Genomic DNA, 14,324 nt, shown 5'->3' with positions numbered 1-14,324 from the left:
GTAGTGTTTCTTGTTGAAGTCACCCTCGTGTCTTCCCGTCCTCCTTCCTTCCTCCCTCCTTGCTTTTGTTCTGCCTTGTTTTCCGAATACTTATACATGTTCTCCTTCTCATCTTCCTCCTCCTTTAATTTTCCTTCACCTTCCCTCTAGTCTTTATTCTTCCTTTACGTGATGCCAAAAATAGGAAGCGTAAGTGAGGTATCAGGAAGGGGGAAAGAGGGGGTAGTCTTTTCACTAGACTCGGCAGGTAATGATTAAAAGGGACGGCTGCAGGCTGTCATTTTCATTAACCACAGCATGCAAGTCCTCCGCCTACACACACATAAACACCCACCTACACCCACACCCACACCCACCCACCCACACACACACGTAACAGGCCTCGGGGGTGAGTGTCTGAACCCTCCTCGTCAGCGCCGTGAGTTCATTCCTTTCACCGCCGCGGGTTTAGGCGGCTTACAGAAACAATCTCCGGGCGGTGCCGCCTCGTAGCCTCGGTGCAAATTTTTCCACCGAGGCGACATTTACATAATCTTATGGAAACTAAACAACTTATGCTAAAATTTTCATGGAAAGTACTTGTGTATGGAGGTGTGAATTTTCTTTCCCGCGTTAGATAGGATAGCAAGTCACTTTTTTTTCAATTTTATTCGAGACGTTAAGTTACTGTGGTGTAATATTTGATCATTGTTGCTGGTTACAATGATTTTGATGCCATAAGTTCCCACCAAGGCGTGCCAAAGATGGGCATATTTCTATTATTTTCTTGAATAAGGCTCATTTTTACTGTTGATTAATTAAAGGAAATGTATGTTTTTATTACAAAATGAATTTCTGAGGTGTAGTTTTGAAGCATAACTTCGTAAAAAAACTGCAAACTTCTTTTTCTCCTTGCACGGCCTTCCTTTTCCTTTGGCAGCCACTCCAAACAAAACTAAAATGAATTAGCAAATGAAAATTATCTTATTAAAGTTATTTTTCTGCGGTGGAGTCTAGAATCATAATAACTTCGTAAATACCTGCAATTTTTTTCCTCGCATGGCCTTCCTTTTCAGTGACAGCCCCGCCAAACAAGAGTAAAAATATCTAACAAAGGTGTCCCGCAGCCCTACACCGCGTTTCACACACCGCACTGCACCCCTCACCCCTCGCCCGCACTTCAGTCTGTTGAACTAAATCTACATTATTTTTTTGGCTCATTCTTCCATTACTCTTCCAGGAAAGGCTTCTTTACGAACTCTAATTAATACTCTTGTCTGGCCTTCAGAGTATTTTACCGTATAAAAAGATTAATTAATAGTAGCAAAGATTAATTAATTTCACGGCCGAGCACTGACAACAGTCTTGCCGAACCCGGTAGCTGCGGGGATCATGTTTCTTTAAAGACCCTTCCTTCTAAGCAAGAAAAAAATAGAAAAAAATCATCACTCACGCAGACCATTTCATAATATATATCAACGTATTCGTGATCAGTTTATGCATCATCTATTTTTTTTTTTATCATGACAAAAATTTAGCCCGTCGCTGGTTCACGGTAAAGCCACAAATTTGGCCCGTCGCTGGTACACGGTAAAGCCACAAATTTGGCCCGTCGCTGGTACACGGTAAAGCCACAAATTTGGCCCGTCGCTGCTACCGGGTTAATGAAGTGAACTAATTTAATGATATTCCAGGACTAGACAACAATGACATGAGGTGCTGACGGTGGCTTAATGCTCCCGTTTTCGAACTGAATGTTTTTATAAACCCTCGATCACTTATCCAAAATGTGTCTGTGAAAAAGCTGCCTCTGTTCTTGATGTATTCAATTGCATGTGTATCAGGACACCTCTCCTCCCGAAATTGACGTATCTTTCGGCCACTCCTCTAACTCTTTTTAGGAGCAGTGTGTATCGGGCTTTTTTTAAACATTTGTTACCTTTTTTTATGCCCTTGAACTGACTCCTCTGCTGTAAAAAAAAATAATAATGCGTCTGATCGTCTGTAGAGTCTAGATGAATGAATGTTCCTGTGTATAGAGTGCTCCCATGAGAAGCTAAATCACCTCATAGTGCTTGGTCAACGCGTGCATGTGTCCTTTAAGAGTAAATGATTTGTTGTCTTAATATATGCAGCTTAGTTTATGTCCTTTTGTATGAGCCGAGAGGAAGGGATGCGTTCGTGTGGAGACAGTGTTACCAGGAAAACTAAATCGCCCCAAAGTACGCGATCAATGCGAGTGTCATTTAAGAGTCATTAGTTAGTGTTCTCGGTGTATCCAGCTCAGTTTTTGTTCTTTAGAGTGAGCTGCGATGAAGGGAAGCGACCGTTTTGATAAAGTGTCACCAGGTAAGCTAAATCAGAGTGCGTGACCAACACCTTTGCCTTGGTACCAGTGTCTTGGGGTCGTATTTTAAAACATTTCGTCACCTAAGTTCACCTATTTAACAAGACTTTCCTATGAGTCTGGGGTATTTCCAGAAGTAGTTTTATGACCCTGGTGGTAGTCTGACCCTTCTTCTGCACCGTGAACCTAAAGAACCACTCATTAGATCCCGATTGACCCCATCTTTGACCTATAGAAATACTTGATGTGAGAAGCAAAAGTGTACCAACCTTAGGCTCTTAATGCACCTCGTTCAACGACTCTACTCGCTCGTAAAATCGAAGTTCAAAGGTTCTATAAAGACTGAATCAGGTCTTCAAAATGCCTCTCAAGTGTGATTCTTAGGCATTATGGTTTGTGTTCGTCGTTGGTGCATCCAGGTCAGTCATCTCTCGAGCTGAATGTTCCCTTTAAAGGCTGAATCACATCCTCAAAAGGCCTGATTAGTGGTAATGGAAGTGTGTGTGTGTGTGTGTGTGTGTGTGTGTGTGTGTGTGTGTGCCTCGGATGCTGAGCTGTGTAAACGCGCCCCGGAGACCAGCGACACACGTAACTTACCTGTGTAAATATTAATTTGTAACCAAGAGTTGCGAGATGAATGAAGTGCCTTAGTTCCGGGTCCTCAGATCTTCCCGTAATGAATGTTGCCTCAGGCCGGTGAGAGTAAAAGAGTTTATGCATTTTAAAACGAGTTATGTGTGTGTGCAGTATAAGCTGAGGATCTAAAACAACTTCATGTCGCACGCTTGTTTGTTCTAAGTGAATGTAATTTGATTAATCTTTTGTAACATCGTGACTGAAAAAAAATATCCACTAATATTGGATTATATAGACCATATTATCTATGTTATTTATTGGCATCTCATGTTTTGTATGTGTGTGTGTGTGTGTGTGTGTGTGTGTGTGTGTGTGTGTGTGTGTGTGTGTGTGTGTGTGTGTGTTTTCATGGCTTAGACTTATTCTTACAGCGACCCTGATACTATTTTTTAAGGGAGATTCAAGCATTGTTACGATTTTCTCGTAGATTTCCTTCTACAACGAACCCCATTTTACCATCAATAGGCAATTCAAGCTTCTTTTCCTTCCATAATGTTTGAGCTGCTTTCGTAACAGTGACCAACCCCGCCGAGCGGTCTTGACGCAGCTGACTGAACCTTCCCGTGGCGAGACAAGGCGCCTCAAGACTGTTCTCTGTTCACACAAACTTCGACAATAAGCCCCTCCCCCTTACTCTACTATATGTATATCACTGGTCAGTCCACAAGCCGGCTACGGCACCCTCCGAAACTCAGACTGAAGATGACTGGTGAATGCTCGGAAAGGTAACTCATTAGCCCATCCACAAGCTAGCCACGCCCGATATCCAACTCTTGTAACATATGACTGGTGGATGCTAAGAAAGGTTAACTCCCATTGCTGTATTCTGAAAAGCCTAAATCACTGTACTGTAAAAGTTTTAATCGTAAGGATGGGTGCTGAGAAAGGCTGAATTATGTCGGTGGATACTGGGAAAGGTTAAATCATACTGTTTGATGTTGGGAAAGGTTAAATCTTATGGTGGACAAAAATTCATATAACTTGTGCTCCCTGTCTTACTGTATGGCTGAGAGACATGGACAGTGAATACCAACTTGAAGAGGAGTGTCGATGTCTTTGGTGCCAAGTGCCTTTGCAGGAGGATGGAGTATCGCTGGTGTGACTTTCCGCCGAACCAACGACTACTTCGTGAAACTGAATCGAGGCCTGTTACTAACTTACTTTGTGAACGCCAACTCCAGCTTTATGGGCACGTGGCACGCCTGCCGGCCGTCGATCCTACTCAAAGGGTTGTTTACGTAGGAAACAACACTGAGTTGACAAAACCAAAAGGACGCCCATCTAGCTCATGGGTGGGGCAAGTTATCGATCCTGACAAGAGTGGCTTTGTGTGGGAAGGGTAACTGCATGGGGACGTGCACGAAGGGACAGTTTGGGGTGGAAGCGGTGGATGTGCCCCTGGTGTATGCTCCCAGTTAGTAGATACTGGGAAAGGTTAAATCATATTATTGGTTACTGGGAAAGGTCAAGTCATATTGATAGATTTTGCTCTGGCGTGAGCGGGACTTATCCCCGATGTCAGTGTGAACAGAGTGTAATGGCAGGGTCGTCAGGCGGAGCCGAGGGAGGCTGGGCAGGAGGCGAACGGTAGCTCAGTTATACACAACCCAATAGACGGCGTTGAAGGCGAGGAAGCCGGCGGGGTAGAGGACGCGGAAACAGCGATCCAGCCAGAGTGCGGCCACTTGGCCCCGGCTGCTGGCGTGGTCGTCGGCGAAGTCAGGCTGTTGAGGGAGAAAGAGAGGATGATAGGTTTGGAAGAAGGTTAGCCTTCCACGAAGAAAATAAGGCTTGGAAGAGGATACATTTGATTGCTGAGGGGGATCAGGGATAAGACGGATGAGGAATTAGTGCTTCCCTTCAAAGTACACACACACACACACACACACACACACACACACACACACACACACACACACATGTAAATATCCACAAACACCTATGATATACCTTTTGTTCACCAACCTCAAGAGCGAAGGAGTTTCGATTGGGCGAGAGCGGCTGCCGGCCCTTGGTGGGGAAGTGGCCCAACACGTCCACCACGACGCTTTCCACCGCCGCCACGAAGATGAACGCCAGGCAGGTCCCCGTGAACACCTCGATAGCCTGTGCCGAGAGGAACATATGACAGCAAGGCACAGAACGCAGCGACAGGCGTGACAAAAGTTAACAGTACTACAACAACAGATCACGGAAAGATGAGTAACTTTAACCCCTTGACTGCGGATTTCCTACAAGAAGACATCACCAAGCTACAGGAATGGAGCAAAAAGTGAGTGCTACAGTTCAATTAAGAAAAACGTAAAGTCCTGCACCTTGGGAGGGGATATCCAGCACACCAATACCACATGGAAAACACTCCATTATCCATCACAGAGACAGAGAAAGACCTGGAAGTATATGTTACCAGGCTGTGAAAACCAAATCCGTGCCAATCACAGCAGACGCGTTAAAGGATACCACTGGAAATAACAATAACATCTTAGGTGGAAAGTAATAGCGAGACACAAAAAACAGCTGCTACTAAGGTGGCCAGTAACAGAACAGAGGCATTAGTAACGAAACAGTGAGAGAGAAAAAAAATCAAGGTTGACAGTAATAGCGAACCCCCTGAAAATAGCAAACCGACCGAACAGACACCCATCAGCATACAGCAGTCACTGTCAGCGCCGGTAACAGAAAATTCAATAATGCAAGAATTGAAAATGACGTGAACATCAGAACAGCCAAACACAGACAGCACCAACACACGTCAAGAAGTGTTTTTTTTTTTTTTTTTTGTTTTGTTTTTTTGCTTCATCTTTTTCTTGTTGTTGTTTACAGCCTGAACCAAATGAAATGAGTTACATGCAGATTATGTGGTATGGGGAGACGGTGGCTGAATGGATAGCGTGACGGCGCCGCGTTCAGGACGACGCTAGTTCAATCCCCGCCCGGTGCCACCAAGCTGGGATTTTTCAGCCGCCGCCGAGTGGCTTAAAACTACCCACATGCTGTCCAGAAGACCACCTATCAACCCGGACTCTAGATTCTAGGATTAAAGATGAGCTCCGGGAGGGCAGCATGAGCCAATGCAAGATGGCGCCACTATAAACACTCGCCTACGCCAGAACGGGCTGGGCCAGCCATCAGACCCCACCGGGAAGAAGCCTTGGGCCGACCATCAGGATCCACCGGGAAGAAGCCTACCGGCGCGATAGGCCACGACGTAAAAAATAATAATAACGTCCAGATGACCACCACTCATCCTGAACTTCAACAACATGTTCAAGAGATGCATCGGGGGGCAGCATGAGCCAAGATACAAGTACAACGGCTTAACTAAAATGAAATACCTGACCGCTCCAGTAACAGCCTGGGGCCGACCATCAGGCTCCGTGAGGAAAGTCTAGACGCGCTCTCAGCCGCACATACATAAAAGTGTACATGGTTGAACACCCTCGGTATTTCGTATTTAATAAAAGGTTGTTGGTTGTTGTGTACAATCCAGATCTTTTTTTTTTTTTTTCAGTAAAAATGTCGAGTCATATGATCTTGGTAGCGTCGTCCCCAGTATGTGGATCTCGAAGTGAAATCCCCAGCAACAGAATCAGAGTTTTCCTGAGGAGTAATCAGCCGTTACGTCCCATTGAGCCTGTGGTGGATAAAAACCCATTACCCCGGTACACAGGGCATGCAATATCCGGGTTACCACAGTTGACCATACCCAGGCTTGCCCATGTGCCCGCTGATAGACCAGCCAGAAAGGGAGGATAGCTGGGTGGGCTGGACACAGACTGCCCTGGACTGGGATCGTCAGGTATGTGTGAAGTAAAGGTGACCAAGGGACTGTCCTCTCGTGACCCAGTGCCGGGACGAGACCAGTGCTCTGAAGAACCCTGCCCTGGATGGACTGTCAAGAGGAGTATACTCTCAGGTCAGTCGGTGTGGAAGAGCTGCATAGCCTATTCCAGACGCCGGTGCCTTTTTGGCTGTGATTTGCGCACACATGACCTCCAAACCAGCAACTGAGCCGTGAGACTCGATCAGTATCTGAAACTAATATCGACTCAGGATCAAGGATAAGTAATAACACTCATATTTCACCTTTACCTGTCCTTCCTGGAACTCCCATTCCGACTATACACATCGAGCCAAAAATCGGTTCTTCCAATAAAGATGCATCCCTATAAAAAGCCAACTTATGTGGAGAGAAGCCAAGCCAATGCCCTTTGATTAGTGGTTGGAGCAAGCTACCCAACGTACGACAAGTTTCTCAGAATGGAAAGTTGAGGGAATTCACGTCAGGGAGGAAAACAGAGGAAGGGCGGGGCAATAACGTGGCTGAGGGGATAAGGGTAAAAAAGGGTTAAGGGTGGAAAGGCACGAGATAAAGGGGCAGAGGAAGGGGTTGTGTCGGCAAGGGACCAGGCTATGGAGGTGCTGGGTAATAGGAGTGGAGACAGGAGGAAGGCGATCACCGTAATTTCGTGAGTGGGGTTAAGGAGCAGGAGGGGGAGATCGTAAGCCACAGATGGGCAGGTGGTATGTGTAAGAGTATGTGAAAGGTATAGGTGGAATGTCTAATATTAGTTCACATTGCACCACAACTGCTATTCGACACTACACCTTCCTATCACACATTATTACACATGCCACCTACTCACCTGTGCCTTACACATTAGGGAGGGTAGGAGGGGGAGCTATAAAGGGCAGGAGGAGGGCAAGGAGGGACAGGAGAAGGGGGCTTACCATCGTGTCATGAGCGGGCGGCACCTTGCGGTATGTGCTCTCGTGGAAGATGGCGGCGGTGACGAGGGACAGCATGCAGATGATGACGCGGGCACACACACCTGATGGGGGAGGGGGAGAGGTTACTGAAGGCGGGAAGATAAACTGCTTGCTTGGACTGCCTGACTGACTTGGTTGACCGACTGCCTGATTGTATAGAGGAATGAAGTAGAAAAGGAAAGAACGGTTAAGGAAAACTTGACTCATATCGATTAGGACGATGTGTAGTACTAGTAGTATTGTCTATAGTCTTCCTAATATGTCGAGGGCGGTCTGGCGTTGGCTCCCGCGGGTCCTTTCCTCCCCTCTGTTCTGCCACACAGTCCCAACACCTATCTCTTCCTCTCATATGTAAGCTATAGGTAACATATGAGAGGAAAAAATAGGTGTTGGGACTGTGTGGCAGAGCAGAGGGGAGAAATGGACCCGCGGGAGCCAATGCCACTATAGTATGTTATAGTAGCACTAGACACTCTGGCCCAAAAGCCACCAACATTTCCAATATGGACTATGAGGTCACAGTGGTTGAGAGTGGGTGACATTAGGGTGAGTCGGGAAAGACATGAGTAGAGAAAGGAAGGGAGATCTTGACGCAATAGTTGATAAGGTGTTATGTATATATATTTAGTGCTAAGTAGTTTTAGTAATATGGTTGGATGCCACAGTCATTAGCGAACAGAGTTGGGGCTAATGACCTCCAATTTATTGAGCCCTCCATGATGATAATTATGCGTCGGGAAAAATAAACACGGGTGGAGATATCTTTTAAGTAGGAGTAGGAGTAGTAGTAGTAGTAGTAGTAGTAGTAGTAGTAGTAGTAGTAGTAGTAGTAGAAATAATGTTAAGAGGAACAGTAACAGCCCTCTTACCACCGTGTCTATCTCTCCTACGACTTTAAATTTCAAATAGTGCATTTTAAGACATATATCAAACTAAACTTATCTCCTTTTGGCCTCTACCGATCTTTATAGCAGGAACACTTGAGGGCCTTATTATATATTTGCCTCTGCCATTGGTCTGCCTCATTTACCCTAGAAAGAGGAGTAGTAATAATAATGGTGGTAGGCAGTAGTAGAAATAGTAATCTTGTTGGCTTTAACAATATAATCATTAAGATTCTCTCTCACTTCTTCAGCCTACGTAGATTGACCATATTCTTAACTTCTTCCGTCCTCTTCTTTTTATCGAACAGTGTTTCTGCTTCGCCTTTGACTTTTCACCTCTGTCTAAAATTATGGAACGCCTAAAGCCCTGTTCACACTATGCCGACTATGGGCCACGACAACCCAGCAACTTTTCCATTTGACAAGTTGGTTCCCACGCTCCAAGAAGGGGGGGGAGGTTTTATTGGGGTCTTGGTGTCTTGCCGACTGTCTGGGACATTCGGCCAACTAGTTGCCAGCGTGTCATCCTAACCCTCACGACTCCAGACTCCCGTCACGACGTCGGCGCAGCATTCGGCAACAGTCTCAAAACCTCTTTCAAGACATGCCCGACCCTTTCACATCAACACCCAAGACCTCGTGTACCCTAGAGTCGTGGGTAGTGTTGGCCCAGAGTCGGCACAGTGTGAACGGGGCTTAAGTGATGCGGGTCCTTCCCTTACCCCTGATGTTGATGAAGAAGGCGAGGTAGGCGGTGGTGACGGTGGACACCATTGGGATGACGGTGTGCTTCACGGCCCACCCGCTGCGGGGCGCCACCTCCACCAGGAGCTGCAGCTGCCTCTTAGTCTCTGGTGGTGGGCAAAGGGGATTAGAATGCCTTGGGTATTGAGGCTTTTTGTGTGTGTGAAAAGCTGATTTTTCTTATTCTTTTACTTCTACTTTATGATTTCAAGCTTTTTCTCCTCTTCATGCAATTCAACCTTGACATGTATTTGTTGCTGTGTGTCTGTGTCTTTCTATCTACTTGTCTCTCTACCCGTCTGTCTGTCGGTATGTTTGTGCCTCTTGTCTGTCTGTCTTTCTAAGTGTCTGTGACTCTGTATGTATAAACCTGTCCTTCTGTGTCCATGTCTCTGTCTTGTGTCCGGCCATGAGCTTGTCTGTCTTCTGTCTGTATCCATCTGTGTCTGTGTGCGTCTGTTTATCTACCCGTCTATCTACTAGTCTGTTTGTACCTCTTGTCTGTCTGTCTTTCTAAGTGTCTGTGATTGCTTCTGTATGTGTCAATTAGTCTTTCTGTGTTCCCGTCTTTGTCTTGTGTCCGCTTATGTCTGCCTGTCTGTGTCCGTCTGTTTGTCTGCCTGTCTGTGTCCGTCTGTTTGTCTGCCTGTTTGTGTCTGTTATACTTACTGTGTCCAGAAGTCAGGTGTGTCTTGCTGGTCGCGTCCACCTTGGCAATCGTGTAGCCGTGGGAGACTACCGCCCCCTGGTATGGCACCGGCGGCTCCCCGTTCCACTCCGGCTCCATCTCCTCGGACAGGTAGCCAACTGGGAGGGGGGGGGGGGGGAGATATTAGTGAAGGAAGGAAAGTAGGGAGGGAAGAGAGATTGATACACGGAAAGGCGGAGGGAGGGAAAGTGAGATTGGTGAATGGGGGGGAGGGAGAGATTGTGGCAGGGAAAGTGGGAAGGGATGGGCAGGGAAGAGGATAGAAGGGAAGGGAGAGGAAGGGAAAAGGAGGGAAGGGAAGGGAAAGAAAGGAAAAGAAAGGGAAGGTAAGAAAAAGGAACGGAGCAGAAGGGAAGGAAAGGGAAAAGGAGGAATGGGAATGGAAAGGAAGGAAAAGAAAGGGAAGGGAAGAAAAAGGAACGGAGCAAAAGGGAAGGGAAAGGAAAATGAAAGAGAAGACAAGGTAATGTGTCTATTATTTTACTCGAGTTGCCAGGCTTGTAGCGCGAAGCATCGACTTGAATGACGAGCCCAGACGCCATAGATGTTGTCCGTGATTTATCATTGTACATCAAACGCCGCCGTGACGCGCTGAATACACAACAGCAAGGCACGCGCAAAACAACGACATCGATAACTTAATAAGAATTGCTGTGTGTGTGTGTGTGTGTGTGTGTGTGTGTGTGTGTGTGTGTGTGCAGGGGAATGGAGAATTTGAAGGTGGGTAGCAAAGCAATTACACACACACACACACACACACACACAACGTAGCCACAGTCATCAAAGCGCAGTACAGTGAGCGGAAAAGCAGCAGCGGTACAGTGTTTGAAATCATCGATATCGGGCAGCCAGTGTGTGTGTGTGTGTGTGTGTGTGTGTGTGTGTGATGAGCGAGTAAAGTCATTCACACGGGCAAGACGCGTTCTCTCCGCCCTAAGCAGCCAGACTCGCGTTATAAGGACAAGAAGGATCTGTAAGGTGTGTGTGTGCAAGTCTGGATGCGCCGCCCAGCACGCCACTCGCACCAAGGACTGGGATGGTGAGCGTTCCGTGTCTTCTTGGGTTTATAAACAGCTTTTCAGCGTATAGAGCTTGATTTACTAAAAAAAAAAAAATCTATTATTTTATCGAAGAGTATTATGTTTGTTATAGTAATACCTTAATTCAGCATTCTTTATAACCGTACGTAACATATATGTGTTTATGATCTCTCTCACTTATTTCGCTGTCATTTCCTCATTCACCAACGGTAGCAACATCAGGTGAAAATCATAAATTGTGAGAATGTAATGTAATAGTTGGATATAATTCTTTGGATATTACTTAACGATCGTAATACCGCAATAATTGATGTTCTAAGTACTTATAGCCATAGTCACAATTAGAAGCAGTCCCACTTGTATTCTCGCACTACTAATTATGTTAAAGTCAGATGTTCATGAAAGAAAAACAGAGACATGAAGCAAAGAAAGTTAACTAACACTTGATACTGAGACGCAAGATGAGGCACTTCGCAACACACACACACACACACACACACACACACTCACCGCTGTCAAGGCGCAGCGTGCAGGGGTGAGAGCGAAGCGGGTAGGACTTCAGGTTGAGTCTGCAGGGGAAATAGACGTGGATCCTGAAAAAAAAAAAGGCGAAGGGTGCTCGTTGAGGCTAGTGTGACAGGCTGCAGACAATAGAGGCACACACACACACAGATAGCTAGATAGATAGATAGATATTTATTGACCACAACTTACAATAAAAACGCATCAATCTCTATTTTACGAAATGGTCCAAAAACTAGCATTTCTTAAAAACTCAGAATGTAAATATACACTAAACAAAAACGCAGAATATGTACAAGGGAATAAGAACACACAAAACACCACAAAACTTACACCACATAAAACAAGTAAAACACACAAGAAAAACGTTAAAAAAAAACAGTTGAAATCTATAAGGCACACACGGCATATAAAACACCTAAAACACACACACACACACACACACACACACACACACACACACAAAGAGGAGGGGGAAAAATATAATATAGTTAAGAATGAAGTCCGACTAAGTGTGATGGAGGTGAAAAATAAATGTCAACAAGCAGAATTTTCCTTGTGCGTCGCCATTCCAACGTTGCCAGATTGTCGTACTCAGCCTCTCATATTTACCAACTTCCAACCCAAATACTGTCTTCTGGGCCCCAATAACTAGATTCATTTATATTTGGCGTTAAAACAGTTATTGCCTGATGTTTCTTGGCAATTGTTAGGCGTCAGAAACCGGTAAATACTATGCTTTGGGTAAGATAGTCTGGCAACGGTACTCCATTCATCCCGCCCATGAGCCTGGCCCGCGGGAAAGGTCACTCTTGGTTAAGCCTCGTCCAGGGTAACCACGTGGTGACTATTATTATTATTTTTATTATTATTATTGTTGTTGTTATTTTTATCATTATTGGTGGTGGTGGTGGTGGTAATAGTAGTAGTATCATTATCATAGCTGTTGTTTTTGTCCTCTACTACTACTACTACTACGACTACTACTACTACTATTACTACTGCTGTTCTCTCCAAATGAAAGTTAACGATCAAAAATACCCGTGGAACAATAACTTCAACCACCACCACCACCACCACTACCAATTAACAACAACAACAACAACAACAACATCAACGGGGAGAGTGATGAATAAGAACAAGAGGAAGAGAAGGAGGAGGAGAAGGAAGTGGAGAAGGAGGAGTTAGACAAGGAGGAGGAAGACGAGGAGGAGGAGGAGGAAGAGAAGGAGGAGGAGAAGGAAGTGGAGAAGGAGGAGTTAGACAAGGAGGAGGAAGACGAGGAGGAGGTGGAGGAAGAGAAGGAGGAGGAGAAGGAAGTGGAGGAAGAGGAGTTGGAGAAGGAGGAGGAGGAGGTAGAGGAAGAGAAGGAGGAGGAGGAGGAGGAGGAGGAATAGGAGTCCCAAGTTGGCAACACTGAGTGACTTACACGCGACTTACACACTTGTCGGCATCAGTCAGCGGATCTCCGGGGTCACGTTCTCCCCCAATTACATAGTAGAATGCTCTCTCTCTCTCTCTCTCTCTCTCTCTCTCTCTCTCTCTCTCTCTCTCTTCAATGGGACGGTAAGTGGTATTTTTAACGATGTTTTTCTTTTCTTTCTGTCTTATGCCTGCAACTTATTTCACTTTTTTTTATCTCCAGCTTCGTGACCCCAAAACTTGTCTCCGCGCGCCGCTACAAACTTAATAAACCTCAATGCCGCTGTTCTCTGCTCCTAATTCTCTGCCTGCTCCTGCTGCTTCATTTCTTCATTCTTTGCATCTGCCTCTTCCTCCTCCGCCTCCTCCTCCTCCGCCTCCTCCTCCTCCTCCTCCATTTCATTCTTTTCCTCCTCTGGCTCTCTCTGCTTCCCCTTCATCCACTTTGTCCCTTTCCTAATTATTCTCTGTTCCATATTTTCTCCTCCTCCCCCTTCTATATATGCTTCATTATCCTCCTCTTTCCACTACTACAAATAATAATAATAATAATAATAATAATAATAATAATGGTTCAATGTCTTTTCCCCCACCGCCTCCTCCTCCTCCTCCTACTCTTCACTTCTTTTTCTCCCCTCCTCAGCCTCCTCCTCCTCCTCCTCCTCCTCCTCCTACTCTTCACTTCACCTTTTTCCTCCCCTCCTCAGCCTCCTCCTCCTCCTCCTACTCTTCACTTCACCTTTTTTCTCCCCTCCTCAGCCTCCTCCTCCTCCTCCTTCTCCTACCGCTACTTACTTTTGCGTCCAGGAGATCAGGCCGTTGGCGTGCACCCTGAGGAAGTCCGCTCCGGTCTTAGTGGGGTAGACCTGCTGGGCGGCGTGGAGGTCCGGCAACCACACGCTTTCCTTGATCATGGACCCGGAGGTGGCTGTGGAAGGCGGCGAAGGAGGGACATAAGGGAAGGTGTTGAGGAGGGAGGATGAGAGAGCCGAGTGGGAGGTGAAAGTGAGGCTTGCTTGTGATGGAGTTGAGATGAGATGGTTAGATAGATAGATAGATGGATAGATAGATAGATAGATGGATAGATAGATGGATAGATAGATAGATGGATAGAAGGAAGTGAAGGAGGAACATGAGGGAAGGTGTTGGAGAGAGAGAGAGAGAAAGTGTGAACGGGGGGCTTGCTCGTGACGGGGATTATATGGAGGTGGTGGGGAGGATAGGTAGTGTGTGTGTGTGTGTGTGTGTGTGTGTGTGTGTGTGTGTGTTCT

The 14,324-nt window shown here is 46.0% G+C and overlaps 1 protein-coding gene across 2 annotated transcripts in view; it reads right to left on the bottom strand.

Annotated features, from left to right (window-relative positions):
* Positions 1-911: 911 nt before the first annotated feature.
* The window catches only part of LOC126987514 (glycine receptor subunit alpha-3-like), a 52,158-nt gene continuing 38,745 nt past the window's right edge, over positions 912-14,324 (bottom strand). The window contains exons 5-11 of one of the 2 annotated variants that reach the window (XM_050844510.1): positions 13,849-13,981; positions 11,620-11,702; positions 10,030-10,167; positions 9,339-9,467; positions 7,694-7,794; positions 4,913-5,068; positions 912-4,686 (exon numbers count right to left, since the gene is read on the bottom strand). In XM_050844510.1, the coding sequence (XP_050700467.1) occupies positions 4,555-4,686; positions 4,913-5,068; positions 7,694-7,794; positions 9,339-9,467; positions 10,030-10,167; positions 11,620-11,702; positions 13,849-13,981 (872 nt within the window). In that variant the 3' untranslated portion in view covers positions 912-4,554. The remainder of the gene's footprint in view (positions 4,687-4,912; positions 5,069-7,693; positions 7,795-9,338; positions 9,468-10,029; positions 10,168-11,619; positions 11,703-13,848; positions 13,982-14,324) is intronic. The other variant, XM_050844511.1, reaches the window with a different exon arrangement.

The sequence above is a fragment of the Eriocheir sinensis genome, chromosome 65 (genome assembly GCF_024679095.1).
Source record: "Eriocheir sinensis breed Jianghai 21 chromosome 65, ASM2467909v1, whole genome shotgun sequence".
Taxonomy (NCBI): domain Eukaryota; kingdom Metazoa; phylum Arthropoda; class Malacostraca; order Decapoda; family Varunidae; genus Eriocheir; species Eriocheir sinensis.
Note: the sequence above shows the minus strand (reverse complement) of the source record. Positions and strands in the feature narration are given on the sequence as shown.